Raw genomic sequence first — 16,084 nt, 5'->3', positions numbered from 1 at the left:
GTCCCCTCACCCACCTGAGACGGAGAAGGCAGTGGACACAGGGAGGTGTTCAGCTCTAGGCACTGTGTCTAGGTTGCTCATCTGTCTTTCTCAGCCACTCCCACCTGCCAGAGGCTTCTCCTTCACTGGCCTCTTGGTGAGGAGCCTGGTGGTGCAAAACAGATGGTCCGCGGCACATAAGATGCTGAGCTGTCATGTGTGTTCTGTGTCCTAACAGTGAGAGGCTTGGGGCAATTTGATCTCCTGTGCAGAGAAGAATGAGGATGGGAAAGGGTAATAAGAGTAATTATAGATCCTAAGATAGAGAAAATACATGTAAGCTTTCCAAGCGATTGAGTTGGAAAGGACAAGAGAATCAGAGCCAGCAGAGAACAGTTTTGGGAAGTGCAATCAGGTAGCGGCTGACAACCTGGATATCGTGCAGCACTGGAGCACGTAGGCTCATCGGACACTGGTTAGATCAAAACTCTCCTTAAAGCCTAAATTGCCATTTTTTATCTTGAGATAATTGTAGATTTGAGACAGTCGTAAGAAATGACACCTACAGTTGTCTTGCCTCCTCTCTCCATTCCTCGCAATGATATGAAACTATAGTGTAAATTCCCAGCAGGAATTGATACCAGCTGGAGACCTTCTGTCACTGTCTGTTCTCACCACCAAGATGGTGAGTCCATTGTTTGTACACAAGCCTGGGCAATGGTCTGCTTGAGGAACTGTCAGGTGGGTATGAGCGTAGCCTGCCTTGGGTCCCCGGCTGAAGGATGGGACGTGTGTAGTAGGCAGGGGAGACACCAGGTCACTGTGTAATGGTTTCTCAATATCTCTGTGTGTCCAGTCATCTTGTTGTGCACCTTTCATTTACAGGGTGTAATATGTCATTTCCATGTTAATAAAACTGTAACAAAGTGAAGAAGACTAACAGAAGCGTGACTGAGACCCCACCGGGGCAATGCCTTAAGTTTTAAGTTAAATAATAGAAATGGGTGACAACTGGAGGTTTTGAGGAAGGCTAAGATTTAATCAGCCATTGTTTCCCTGATGAACTAACCTCCTTCACAATCTGGTTTCTGGAGTTTTGGCAACTAAAAGACTTGAATTCAATTCCCATTACTGCTGAGTGATCTTGACGTAATTTTTCATATTCTAATATACAATTTCTGTATATATGATATATATATATATATATATATATATATATATATATATACACACATATATTGGAAATGTGAGAGTAACAATCCCTGAGTCTTAGATCTTAGGGTCAAATATGAAGGCCGTTTGCATTCACAGTTGGCTTTTGGGCTTACCTTTCCCACCCTAATCTAATCTTCCTTTTATCAGTAGTGATAAAAGCTCACACTCAGACAGAAACTCTGAGGGTAGCACCGTTCAATGCCAATAAGACACAATGTGGTGAGTGCACAAAGTGCTCCATTATTCTGGTCAAGTGAGTATTGCTCTTAGAGTAGCTCTCTGAACTACTGACATAGATGCCATCTGAGGCTTCTGTGGCAGATCAGTTCTTCTGATATGGGACATTTGAGGAAAAAGGAACTGAAGTATACAGTTGAAATTACTGTGCAGCCCTGCAGGTCTCCCACCCTAGATTTCTCGTCTTGCACATTCTCCTGAGCAGAGATTAAGAGCAGGAGAGGCGGCCTGTGAATCCCAGCTGTTCACATGCCTTTTGTTTTCAGTGTATGAACTTGTCCAGCACAAGGGGACTCACACACATGTCCCATGTGTGAGTTGAAAGTTTCATGAAGAACAAAATGAATATATTATTCAACTTGCCTCAGAGGGAAGATAAGAAGGAGAAGACTGTACCTTTAGCATAATAGATATATTAAGGGAGAAGGAAGAAAAAATTGAGAAGTAAGAGCAGTTGGCAGCCTCCCCAGTGCCACTGCCCCATAAATTTTAGGCAAAGAAATTCCCCACTTTGGACAAAAATAGCAATTTACTTCAATTTTACCTAAACTCATAGGAAACCAACTAAGATGGTTTCATGCATGAAGCTCTCCCCAGTCACTGAATATTGTGTCTGCTTGTTTTAAACCTCATATAGTTGAAAAGAGAATAAGAAAAATTCACATTTACCAGTATTTCAAAGAAGACTGAATTCCTTCAGTGCACCATCTGTTTCAGAAGGAAGCAAAGGGATTTGCTGTCATATACCAGGCTTTAAAAGATGTCTCAGGGGGCAGGTTGGAGACCCTGTGGGTTAAGTATCGTCAGCTCTTGATTTGGCTCAGGTCATAATCTCAGGGTTGTGAGATGGAGCCCGACATCAGGCTCTGTCCTGAGCTTGGAGCCTGTCTAAGATTCCATCTCTCCTCTCTCTGCCCCTCTCTGCACACACTTGATCTCTCTCTCTCTTAAAAAAAAAGCCTCAGGCAATGATCAAGAAGAATTTGCTGATTCAATACTCACATATAACACCTAGCACTCACTACAAGTGCCCTCCTTCACCCCATCACCCATTTAGCTCATCCTCTCGCACCTTCCCTCCAGCAACCCTTAGTCTGTTCACTCTAGTTAAGAATCTCTTTTATGATTTGCCTTTGTCTTTCTTTTCCCCCCATGTTCATGTATTTGTTTCTTAAATTCCACATATGAGTGAAATCATATGGTATTGTCTTTTTCTGACTGGTTCAATTGGCATAATACAATACACTGTGGATACATTCACATTGTTGCCGAGGGCAAGATTTCATCATTTTGATGGCTGAGTTGTATTCTATTGTATACATACATTATGACTTTTTTCTCCATTCATCTGTTGATGGACATCTGGGCTCTTTACATGATCTGGCTATTGTCGATAAGGAAAGCCATCTTATACACGAAAACCTCCAAAAATGTACCACAGATTGCCCCTTCAGGAAGAAGAAAGGGCAAAGGATGACTGTGACTATCTTGTTCACTTTTTCCACCTCAGCTAGCTGCACTGTGTTGGGAAATCTCCTCTAAAGTTCTCTGTGTAAGAAATTAGATGTGAAGATAAGGCACTGCGGTACCTTTCATCCTGTCCAGGTTGTGGGCACTTGCCTTCTGCAGATGGCATCAAAGCCAGTCATGTGGCATGGAGTAGGGGACCATTTGATCTGAGAGGCACAAATGAATGAGGAGGGAGAAAATAACCTGTAGTTAAAGATCCTACAATGGATAAGCTATGTACAATCTGTCCAAGCAAGGGAGTTGTATAGGCTCCACGAACTAGGGCAAGAAAACAAGAATTCTAGAATCTGTAATAGCTAAATACAGGCAGTATCTTAGTTTTTGAAAAAATTATAGATATGAGAATCACCTGAGGAGCTTTATAATAATATCTAGGTTCCTCCTCTGAGACGGTGATTCAATTGCTCTAGGTTAGACCCTGAGCATTGGTATTTTTATGAGTAATCAAGATAAATGTGCAGCTCTATTTGTGGGTAACAGAACTACTGGACATAAAATGGTATCTGGGACTTCATTACAACCATTTCCCCCTGTTCTAAACTAGCTGTTTTGAATTTAATAGGAACATTGTATAAACTGCTCTGTGACTGTTTTTATTTATTTAATAACAGCCGAGCCTATTTTAATGTGATTTTATTCAAATCAATTTATTCTTTTGAAACACTGTATGATATTTCTGATTGTTATGTAAGTATTAAGTAACTTAAGCATATTTAGTGAGGGCACCTGATAGGATGAGCACTGGGTGTTATACTATATGTTGGCAAATTGAATTTAAATTAAAAAAAATTTTAGGGGCAGCCCGGGTGGCTTAGCGGTTTAGTGCCGCCTGCAGTCGGAGGCGCGATCCTGGAGACCAGGAATCGAGTCCCACGTCGGGCTCCCTGCATGGAGCCTGCTTCTCCCTCGACCAGTGTCTCTGCCTCTCTCTCTCTCTCTCTCTCTCTCTGTCTCCATGAATAAATAAATAAAATCTTTAAAAAAAATGTTAAAGCATATTTAGTAATGAAAATTTACTCATTTCGTTCCTGCTCAGAATGATCAAATTTTTTGCATGTCTTTTAGAAGGAAATAAAAATTCTTGAAAATCATTAAAGTTGTGCACACAACTGGCCCTGGCCTGAATTTTCTGGTGCTTCTATATGCATTATCAGATCCCAGAAAAGATTTGCTTTATCAGATAACCTTATGGGTTAAGGCCTTTGTTCATATTACTTATTTGCCTTAAAACTTTTGTCTCCTTTTTTCTGAATATGGTAAAGAAGTACTTTTTCACCCCTTCCCAGCCCCTGTGTCTTTCTGACCTTATCTTTCCATGACCCCTTAATGGGTTGTTAACTTTTATGCAGCTGGCTCAATCACTTCTCATCAGCTGCGCCAAGACTGCAGGCCTTGTCTGATAGGCTTTTATCCTACCCTGTCATTCGCCCCCAGATAGCTCCGATTGTGCAGCCCTGAGAAATAGAAAGCTTCAGCTAGTTGGGAGTGGTAGAGTTGATACTGTACAAGGTAATCTTCGGTGGCAGTGGGGACTGGGACTCTTCAGGACAATGTATAGGGATAATGTAGATCAATGGATCACATTGAAATCTCTGCCAATCTTTGGGATTTTTCTAGTGTATCTGTAATTTGAGCTATTCTCAGGAGACTTGATCAGGGAGTAGTGGTGTCAGTAGGGAAGACCGAACCATTTATAAATAAGTCAGGGGGGATATAATCTAGACAGCTAAATGTATTTACCTAATCCTAGACCATTTCTTATCTAAGGAGACTCTGGCTAAAATTTCTATCTCTATCCCTTGAAAATCAATGCCATTAATTGTTTGAAGTGTTCATAAACACTGACCTAGAACTCAGTACTACTTTTTAAGAATTTCACCTATTTTTCTCACCCTAATGCTCTGTGTCAGGCAAAAATCAATCTGTGTTCTATATCCATGAATTTGGGAAAGTCTAGAAAATAAATGATCCCAGAAATCAGAAGCAACTCTGGAACTGACTTTATTTGTAGTGGAACAACCTTGAAAATAATGAAGGATCCATCCTATTGGCAAGACTTTTGCTGACCTCAGCAGAACGCCCAAGGAAACCCATTGTTTAAGGAGAAGTGAAAGTAGATTTTGAGGTTCCAGGCAATTCGGTTGCTGTCAAAGCTAGCATTTCCCTTCATAGTTCAGACTCAGTTTTCCATTACTCATCCTGAAAATGAGATAATGAAAGAAATTAAGGATCAAGAAACTGTGGCACCAACACAGAGAGAAAATGAGATTATTTAAAAATCACATGGGAAAGAGCAAGTTGGGGCTTTGGCTGGCCTGTTTCATACTGACTGCTTTGAGAAATTTTGACTGTGTGCCAGGTGTTCCTTGTCCCTGGGCTAGCTGTCTTAGGTATAAAATGAGAGAAGGGGCATCTTATGTTTCTTCCCGCTCCAATTTTTATTGCTCTAGGGCACACTGACCTTTAACATTTATTTATTTCTGCATGAACAATTTATTCAGCCTTCATAAGTAATTCAACGACCAAAAACAAGAGAGGTGTAATTTTTACCTCATTACTATCTTTGCGGCCCTTCATTAATTTTGAAAGCTGAGACATGTAACTCTTTCTGAGTCCCATGTTCTAATTTTAAACTGCCTTAGGATCATTGTATTTCTTGTGGATGAACAAGAAGGCAACCTTGAAATGTTTGCCTGGCTCACCAAATCCATTCTTCAATATTGTTATTTAAATTTAAGATACATTTTAATAGGCTGAATTAATCTATGGGGTTCGTAGCTGTGTTTATCCTCTGATACATTTTGTTTGCTGTCTTCAACTGCAAAAAGGAAAGCTTTGTGGAAGCAGGAAGCAATTCTGTGTGTTTTGCTCACCTCCTCACCTCCACACATGCAATGCCTGGTTTATAGTGGAAGTTTAATGAATATGTGACTCAATGACTCAATAATAAATTTATTCCTACTTAAAAAGCTGAATGTATCACATTCTCTCAGAAAATGCCTGAATTTACTGTTCAGGGTTAATACTGGTCATGTGTCCTTTGACAAACACCCAAGGTGCTATTGAGAAAACTACAGAGAAACAGAGAAAAATGTTCTTCAACTCCTTTTGGATCAGAATCATACTTCCTGATACAAAGACACAGCGTCAGCTTACCTTTTGGCTTCATTGAATACACAACGATTCCCATAGGTTTTTCCATCAGAACCACAGACTGGCTTGTAGATAGACTGACATTTTGTATGTCCAGTTGGGTTCTTGCTGCTGGTTTTGTCAGTCTGCAGTAATGTGAAAGACCATTAGGCACATAAAGGGAATTCAGTTTAATTCTCAGAATTATAATAAAACTAAGAGTTATTGCTCAAAATTATTGATTAAGCATTGCATTAAGCCAATCATTTTGTGAATCCGTTTATTTTAAACTACACAACAATCCTGAAAAAAAATGTGTAGGGTTAGCTCTATTGTATCATTGCAGGCATATAGTATATTTATGTGAAAAGCCCAAGACCAGATATGGATAAATACCCAAGCTGGGTTTCAAACCCTGAATTATGGGACTCTAGAACCCCTGCCCTCATTACATGTGAGACTGCCTCCACATTAATTCTTTGTAGACAAATCTTCCCCTCATTGAGAAAACAATAATTATGGAAAAGACATTATGACTCCGGGATCATGCCCTGAGCAGAAGGCAGATGCTCAACTGCTGAGCCACCCAGGCTTCCCAATTATATATTTTTATAGATTTATTGTATATATATATATAAGAAGAGAGAGAGTGTGGGTGAGAGAGGGCTGGTGGGAGGGGCAGAGGGAGAGACTCTTTAGCTGATTCACCATGAGGGGGTCACAGACCCTGAGACCACAACCTGAGCCAAAATCAAGAGTCACTGGATGGACTGACACACAGCTGCCCCCAAAGAGGCCATGATTTACCAAACCTTTCTTTTTTCTTGTCTCACAAAAGGAAATGAGGCAGCAGGTAGTAGGATTGTGCAGACTTAAGTACTACCTGAGGCAGTTGCTTAGAGTCGACTTAGAGAATGACACACATCTGTGAGCACAAAGGAGCTCTGACAGCAGATGAGAACAGAGACACTGACTGAAGTTGTGAGGATCTTCGACAGGAGGCTTAGTTTTCTTAGGACCAAGGAAGCTGGACAAAAAAAGCTCAGTCTTTCCTGTTGGTCGACACTACCACCGTTTCATAGCACTGCCTTACTTTCCTTCCACATAGTCTGTGAAATGGACAGGGTTGTCTCACATGTTTCTGAAGAGCTTCCTGAGAAAGCTTTGAAGTGGCCCCTAAACACTTGGAAACATGCTGGAGGAGGCAGTAAGCTGTGGACGGCAGAACCCCGTCCCTGGGAGACCACTACTTCATGTCCACCTAGACATAAGGATGGAGAGGGACACGCAATTTTCATTTGAAAGGGAGCCAAGTGAGGGGTGACAAATCTGAGGTAAAAAAATGAAGTTCCCGTGAAGATAATGAGGTGGAGGGAGTGTCCTACAAATCTGTTCCGGATTAGCAGGTGCAGTGCCCAGGATCACTGTTACATGGCAGTTGGGAGACAGAGAGACTGGCGAGTGAAGGCAAAGCGCAGCAGGACTCAAAGGGAACACGGGAGTCCTGGATGTGCAGCTGTTTGCAACAATGTCTCCCACACATCACCTTTTCACTCATCTGACAAGAGGTTCGAGAGAACCTATTAGTTGTTCTAGAATCTGGGGACCCAGATTTCCAAAGAACTGGCACTTTCTTTAGAGGAGTTCATGATCCAACTGAACATACAATCAAGTACAGAGCAACATTCTATGAGAGAGGGTATCACCAGTATTAGGAATACATTTGTGGAAAATAAAGGAACGTGTAAAAGTGGATGATGTGTGACCAGAGTGACGTGAAATGTCCGATCATATCCAATGATTACGAAATCCTCAATGCCATGCTCAGGAGTTTGGGTCCTATCTTCTAGGTATGGTGCCACTGAAGAATTTCCAGCGGGGCGGTGATGGATCAGATCAGATTTGTGATTTAGAAATAGCACTTGAGGGGCTTGTAGATTATGGATGGGATGGAGATGGGCATGAATGTTAAATGTGGCGGGGATGGGGACTCTGTTCAGGAAGGTCTCACCTAGTCCAGTATCGGGAGAAGGGCTGGAGTGGAAGATGGTAGAAGGGAATGGGAAGTGGAATGGAAGAGCACGACACTCATTAATGACCGTCGGTGTATCTGAAAACGACCATCTCCGGGTTCCTCCTCATTTGTTGGATCATCATCACCACCAGTCGTTATTACTACAGTATGTTCTGTTAACTATTTCAAGTCTTGGAACATAAAATGGCAGAGGGGGAAAAAGAGATGAACACTAACCTGAATGTCCGTTATACTGGCACTCAAAGGGTTGCCTACAGTTTTTCTTTCTTCTTGATTATAAAAAGACCTTGATTTCCCTTGTTGGCTATACCATCCTGGTCTTCCTTGCTGTCTAGATGACATTGAACCCCCTTGCTGGCTTGATGACACTGGCTTCCCTTGCTGGCTAGATGACCCTGAACCCCCTTGCTGGCCAGATGATCCTGGCTTCCCTTGCTGGCTAGACGACCCTGAACCCCCTTGCTGGCCAGATGATTCTGGCTTCCCTTGCTGGCTGGATGACCCTGGATGCCAACCCTGGCTAGATGACCCTGAACCACCTGGCTGGCCAGATGACCCTGGCTTCATTTTCTGACTAGATGGCCCTGGATCCCTTTGCTGGCTAGATGATCCAGGTCTTCCTTGTTTATTAGAAGCTTCGGCATTCCCTTTTTGATTACAGTCCCTTGAATTCTCTTGCAGACTCCCAGGCTGATTGAGAACTCCTGGCCTTTCTTGCTGATTAAAATTTCCTTGTTTTCCTGGCTGATTAGAATACTCTGGTCGTCCTTGCAGGCTAAATGTCACTTGTTTTCCTTCTGTGTTGCCACCTCCTTGCTGATTAGATGCCTGCTGTTCTCTTTGATGGTTAGCTTCATTTTTTCTCTCTAGAATAAATGCAGGCTCTGGACCTTCTTGTGGTTTAAAAACACTGGATTTCCAAGTCTGGGTTGAAGTCACTGGAATGATACCATAAGCACAAAAATAAAGTTATCTATATTTAAGAATTTAAAGTTAACAGCATTCATCCCCAGAAATAGTATGTATTTCATGCCTCTTTGATTTGTTTTTAACAAAACCTCAAGACAGAAGCTTTGCATAACTTCTCATAACCTTAATGTTTGGTTCTTGCATTTTTTACCTAACTGTATCACCTGGTTCCTAAGAATCATGGGGTCAAACCAGCCTGCCCCATTTCTAAATCAAAGTTTGATTTACTTGAGCTGAATTATTTTCCCTTATACTACTCCAAATTTTTATTTTTTGTGACTATTTCTTAATTCCTATGTTTCATAACTTATCTACTCTGTTTCTCAAATTTGTTCTGGAAGTTTATCCATCAGTATATACATATATAGTTATCTCATATATATATATACATATATACACATACATTTATACATATATGATTTATTCAAATTCTATTCCAAAATAAGCAGGGTTTAGCCAACAATCCATAAGTGAATGGAATGGTTTTATAGCTGTTGATGCTATGGAATTCTGGTGGGTCTTACGTTTCATGTCCTTGGTTTGGTACGAGGGTTCCTTTTTGGCTTCCTCACTTTTTCTGTTTAATGATTATCCATTTACCCTCACTTTCTCAATTTGAGGCTTCCTCAAAGTTGTTTTCAGGCTTGCATTGTTTTTCTTCACAGGCTTCCTTGGTAATTTTTTTCAATTTTTACAACCTGAAATCATTGTGGTATGGATGGTTCCAGGCAATACCTGAGATTCACTTGTATTAGCAATAGGCCCACTTTATATTTCCGCAAGTACACATACTTGTGCCTTCCAGTAAAGTTAACAGAAGTCAAACGCCTCGTTAATTGTTACCCATTGAGCATGCTTGCTATGGTATACTTTATTACTGGTGGTCAAGGTCTTAGGCCCGGCTCAGGAGCTTGGCACTCAGTAACCTGGCTTACTAACTGTGCATAGCGTGGGGTGGGGTCTGTGGGTATGATCTAGCCATTCTTTCAATTTACCAAGAAGCCTATTTGAAGAGTCCATTACTGTGCCAGAACTACAGTAAGATCTAGACATACAACATTATTACAGTGAGATCTAGACACACAATATGACATTATTATTCTGGCCCCAAGAAGCTTGAAAGCTTCTTGCTTTCAAGAAGTGGGTGCAAACAAGCACACAGGCATTTATAGTAGTACGATCAAAGTGAAAATGTGAGAAGTAAATTAGACAACAGACCCAGACTCAAGATAACAGACAGTAGTGCATCATCTCTCCTTGTTGGAGGAAGTGACACATAAGAAGAGAAGGCTCTAGCCAGAAAAAATGGGTAAGAAACTAATCATGTTCAGCAGAGAGATGAGTATATGCATGAGTTATGAGAACCAAACAGTGTTCCTTAGCAGGCACTAACTTGGAGAAGAAATCCATTAGAATAAAGAGTTGGATGGAAATAAATCCAACCAGCTGGGCTGTCTGGGTGGCTCAGTTGGTTAATGTACTTCCTTAGGCTCAGGTAATCATCCTGAGATCCTCGGTGAGTCCAGTGTTGGGGGCCCTACTCAGTGGGGTGTCTGCTTCTCTGTCCTTCCCCTGGCTCATGCTCACTTTCTCTTGCTCATTCACTCACTCTCTGCCTCAAATAAATAAAATCTTTTTTTAATGTAATATTTTTACTTTATTTGCTTTTTATATGTGTAATCCAATGTTTTAGAATTATGTAATATTTGAAGATATATATTTTTAAGATTTTATTGATTTATTCATGAGAGACAGAGAGAGGGAAAGATAGAGACATAGGCAGAGGAAGAAGCAGGCTCCATGGAGGGAGTCCAATGTGGGACTCGATCCCAGGACCCCGGGATCACGCCCTAGCTGAAGGCAGGTGCTCACCTGCTGAGCCATCCAGACGTCCCATAAATAAAATCTTAAAAATCTTAAAAGGATGATCTATTTTCTTGTTAATTATGTTTGCTTAATAGGTCATACAAGCAAATACCTCAAATTTTAAAGATACAAAAGGATGAATAGTTTAAAGTCACTTTCTGTTTCTCTCCCTTCTCAAACCCCTTTGCACACAGTTACATTTACCCAGTTTTTCTGTATTAGCCAAGAGATGTCTTATGTATTTACGAACACATTGGGATATATTTTCCACATAATTAGTAGCACATTGTACACTGCTCTACTCCTTAGTTTCTCTCTGCACAGTATAGTGAGTCTTTTCTTTATCAGTACTATAGAGCATCTGTATGATTTTCCCCAAGAGCTACACACTATTTCATTTATTACATTTAGCACAATTTATTTAGATGGCCTTCTAGCAATGAGAGGCTATTGTGTTTCCTCTTTGTAGTACAAACAATGGTATAATGGATTCTGAGCAGTATAGCATTGCTCACATGGTTAAATTTGTAAAATAAAAACTGGGGGTGGAATTTTTAAGTAAAAAAGAGATATTAGAATGTGGTTTAATCATTTTTTGAAGTTAAACTTTTGTAAAATAATTAACCTCTGTCTTTTTTTTTTTTAATTTTGCTTTTCTGATTTTACACACCAAATATACTCTTGGCATTGATTTATGCTGCAGTAGGAATTCCTGATTCCCCTCTCTCCCTTTTTTTTTTTTTTTTTAAAGATTTTAGTTTTATTTGACAGAGATGAGAAAGAGAGAGAGCAGAGAGCACAAACAGGGGGAGCATCAGGCTGAGGGAGAGGGAAAAGCAGTGTCCCTACCAAACAGGGAGCCTTAGGCTAGATCGCAGACCTTGGGTCATGATCTGAGCTGAAGGCAGATGATAAGCGATTAACCTACTGAGCCTCCCAGGCACCCCTCTGATTGCTCTTTTTCCTTCACCCTTCAAATCCATAGAGCTACTGCATCTGGCTTTAATATACTTTCTTTAACAACAAATGTCTGCTCAGTACCTACTCACTATCATCCAGCAAGGTGGTGTACAAAGGTATATGGTACCTGTCATTATAAAACATTTATGTTCTAGGAAGGGTTTTTGTCTATATGCATTTTTCTCTGAAGCATACATAATAATAAATATATGTGTAATATATCCATTTTCTCTGACACATATATTATAAAAATCTAGAATATCTGTGTCATTTATCACCTAGAGAAATTGACAGCCCAGGCTGGACATTTCAGCTTTGAACACAGACCACCCAATTGCATTCAGGTAAGGAATGGAGAGAAGTATGCCGGGTGACAGCTGTAGACAACTCAGGTAATGGTGGCTAAGCAGTGTATATGTGATTCTTTCGACAGACGGCAGGAATGCATATTTGTTTGCATTTTATAACAGAGAAAATCGAGATAAAAAATGGAGTTGCTTATGTTAGTAAATTGAACACCAATAAAAAATAAATTAAAAAAAAATGGAGTTGCCTAAAATAACATAAACAAGAAACTAAAAACCCAGAGTTTGAACCCATTTCTTTGTTACCACACAGCCCCAGATCATCCAACACAAAACCCTATTTTCTTTTTATCAACATGGCTTGAGAGTATTCCCAAACTCTCATAATCCTTTTAGACTGCATTTTCTTCTCAGTGTAACGTGTTGCTTTCCCCTTTCCCCTGCGTCTGCAGCAGCACCAGATAATGCTGTGTTCTTTCACCTGGTCCTTACCTTTATGCCTTCGGCGGGTATTTATGCTGTTTGAAATGACACTCTTCTTTTCTCTGTCTGTTAGAGATTTGTCATTTTAACGTTCTCTGACAAAGTATTACTAATAACTCAACATTCCTATGGAAGGAAAGTCATCAAAAGTAACTTTTCTTACCTGAGAACATGGCCGCGAACACAAAGGGAAGGAAAATGGAAGCCTTCATGTCAGACTCTGTTGTTTCAGACTTGCTTGTTGGGTGGAGTGAAGGGTAACTCTTCAGTAGATGCTTTCTGAAGAAATCATCCTGATCACCACCATATTATATATTTGAAAAATCCTCCACCCTAATTGCTAAACACTGTCACTTTGTTTAAAAAAATTATAGAGTAATTTTCACAAACTGGAAGGTGTTACTTCCTGAGTGGATTGCCATTTTTAAAACTAGTTTCACACCCCAACTCCCATAAATATCCAAAATTTAATATGCTTCTATCAGACACATATCTTACAGAAAAGAAAAAAAATCGTGGAATCCATCAGGGAGAGTGGTAAATTCAGTGTTCAGGTTTTTTTTTTATTGTTAAGAGGTGATTTATCTTTTGTCAGTACTCTTACTGACCTTGCAAGTTTGTATATCCAAACAGAGATTCCCATGACATTTTCCTACAAATAAATGATGTGCCAATTATTTACCTCAAATTATATTTTAAAAGCTAGTAAAAAATGCATGAGGCATGGGTCATTAATAAGTGATGAGTGCGTCCAGCGGGGAACAATGATGTATAATGTATTTTTTATGAGGGAACAAAACACAAGAGACCTTATGTTTGAGAATAACATTACACCATTGACCTTCTTGCCTCAAGCTATTATGCCACACAGAAGCTTATGTGAAAATCACCTTGGGATTTCTAGACGGTCATAAACTCAATATTATAAAAACAGTGGAATATTGTGCTCAAAGGTGGGTGACCTATTTAAGAAAATTTGAATTAATTGAGGCTTGTCTAAAGGAAAATGACCTGGATAAAGTGAGGTCTAGAAAATATAGCAGAAGGTTGGTTGATTGTAGTAGAAAATATAGGCTTGAGTATAGACAGACTTAGGAGTGATGTTGCCATTGGATTCATCATGTAAAAGGCATTGGCACGGAGGAGAAAGGTATTATTTGATCTGTGTAGTTCCAGGTAGCAGAACTTGTTCCAATATAAGGAAGTGCAGGATAAACATTCTTGAAGTCTAAAGACAATTTCAGCTCTGGGAAGGGAGTGAAGTAGGCGATTCTTACAATTACCTCTAATTTTAAAAAGTCCTCAGATTTAGTGGTTCTGGATAGTGCTTGATTTTCATTTCAGCTTCTTTAGAAGGGCAGTTTTGAAAATAATGAGTGATTTCTTTTAACCAGGTCAGCAATTTTAGGGCATCAAAAAGGACAAGTTTTAAATTTTTCTATAGTAAAAAGGCAACTTTGTTTTGTCCTTTCGCAGTTATTCTCTGTACTGACTGGGATTCATATGAACATCAGAACAGGCTCAGTGAGCCAGAAGGCCTGATTATGTAGATACATATGTGTGTGTGTATATTTCTCCCATATAATAAACCCCATATTATTAACCTATTTAAATATACTTAAAGACCAGATAATTTTAACCAGAGTTTCATTATGAAAATTTCCAAAATCCAACCAAGTTGAAAGAATTATGCAGTGAAAACCCATAAACACACCACCAGGATCTTCAATTAATATTTTGCTACATTTGCTTTACCATATATTGATCAAAATGAATAAATCTGATGCAGGTTATTTTCATATCCAGATACTCACATAGAAGCCTCAATTCAGTGAATTCCAAAATATCAACAAATGGACCATAATAGCTGCATTTGCATTTTGCCTAAACAATTGTTTTGTACATACTCAGTGCCCTGGGCTAGGTCACCTATGCTTTTCTCCTAGCTCAGGGTTAAACACATTTCAAAATAGCATATGTAAATAACAAATATCATGAAATGCTTTTGCATGTGAGGACCTCACACTGAGAAGATGAAGTCTCATGAAGCCTCTGCTCTGGGGTCTCAGAGACTGTCTCCCGAACTTGTAGAAGGTATTGCTGAGTAAAGCAGTGCTTTCTCTATTATCTTTTCTCTATATCACTGTTCTCCAAGCCATACCAAAGCGTGTTTTCTTTTTTTTTTTTTAATTTCTTTCTTTATTTATTTTTTATTTTTATTTATTTTTTATTGGAGTTCAATTTGCCAACGTATAGCATAACACCCAGTGCTCATCTCGCCAAGTGCCCCCCTCAGTGCCCATCACCCAGTCACCCCAACCCCCCCACCCACTTCCCCGTCCACTACCCCTTGTTCATTTCCCAGAGTTAGGTGTCTCTCATGTTTTGTCACCCTCACTGATATTTTCACTCATTTTCTCTCCTTTCCCTTTATTCCCTTTCACTAATTTTTATATTCCCCAGATGGATGAGACCATATAGTGTTTGTCCTTTTCCGATTGGCTTTTTTCACTCAGTACAATACCCTCCAGGTCCCTCCACGTGAAGCAAATAGTGGGTATTTGTCGTTTCTAATGGCTGAGTAATATTCCATTGTATACATATACCACATCTTCCCAAAGGGTGTTTGCAGTAATTACTTTTAATCCTCTAATTTTCTTTTTTATTCTTTTAAGATTTTATTTTATGTTATTTTATTTTTTGAAAGAGAGAGAGATAGAGCGCATGTGAGCCTGGGGGATGGAGGAGCAGTGGGAGATGGAGAAGCAGACTCCCTGCTGAGCAGGGAGCCCTTCATGAGGCTGGATCCCAGGACCCTGAGATCAAAACCAGAGCTAAGGCAGAGGTGCCCCTAATCCTCTAATTTTCTTAAATGGAACATTTAACCTCTTCTTTAGTGATGGGAATCCTCCCACCTTGACAATTGTCTCCCATTGTCATCTTCACATTTGGGTCTTGGAATATTCTGTCTTAGATTAGGCTCTCTGAGAGAGAGTATGTCAGGTTTTGTTCTTTGCACCCCATGTATGTACAAGATGGAAGGCATCAGCTCCATAGCATTCGCTAAGATATTCAGACATGGACACAAATAGGTTGAACTGAATCCAGCAGATGATTTGAATATTTGGTCTGGTTTTTGAAATATAATTCATATTGCCTGAAAGACATAATGTCTCTTAAATTCAGTGCCATGTTGCTAAAACTGTCAGAGGGAGACTTGCCAGTTGGTTACCAAGTCTCATTAAATACTTCACAATATTAAGAAAAAGGCCAAAGGTCAAGCACTAGATAATCACTATTTAACTGGAGGTCCTTTTGCCATTTCTCAGTTGACTTATTAATTGATCAATTCACCCAATCTTCACCCACATAG

The 16,084-nt window shown here is 39.8% G+C and overlaps 1 protein-coding gene across 1 annotated transcript; it reads right to left on the bottom strand.

Annotated features, from left to right (window-relative positions):
* Positions 1 to 4,952: 4,952 nt before the first annotated feature.
* MARCOL (MARCO like) lies at positions 4,953 to 13,356 on the bottom strand. Its single transcript, XM_035713717.1, has 4 exons — positions 12,875 to 13,356; positions 8,345 to 9,066; positions 6,118 to 6,239; positions 4,953 to 5,160 (listed from the first exon to the last, which is right to left on the bottom strand). Exons 1-4 carry the CDS (start codon positions 12,921 to 12,923, stop codon positions 5,115 to 5,117), a joined length of 939 nt encoding a protein of 312 aa, XP_035569610.1. The 5' UTR covers positions 12,924 to 13,356; the 3' UTR covers positions 4,953 to 5,114.
* Between the last annotated feature and the right edge of the window lie 2,728 nt (positions 13,357 to 16,084).

The sequence above is a fragment of the Canis lupus genome, chromosome 2 (genome assembly GCF_003254725.2).
Source record: "Canis lupus dingo isolate Sandy chromosome 2, ASM325472v2, whole genome shotgun sequence".
Taxonomy (NCBI): Eukaryota; Metazoa; Chordata; class Mammalia; order Carnivora; family Canidae; genus Canis; species Canis lupus.
Note: the sequence above shows the minus strand (reverse complement) of the source record. Positions and strands in the feature narration are given on the sequence as shown.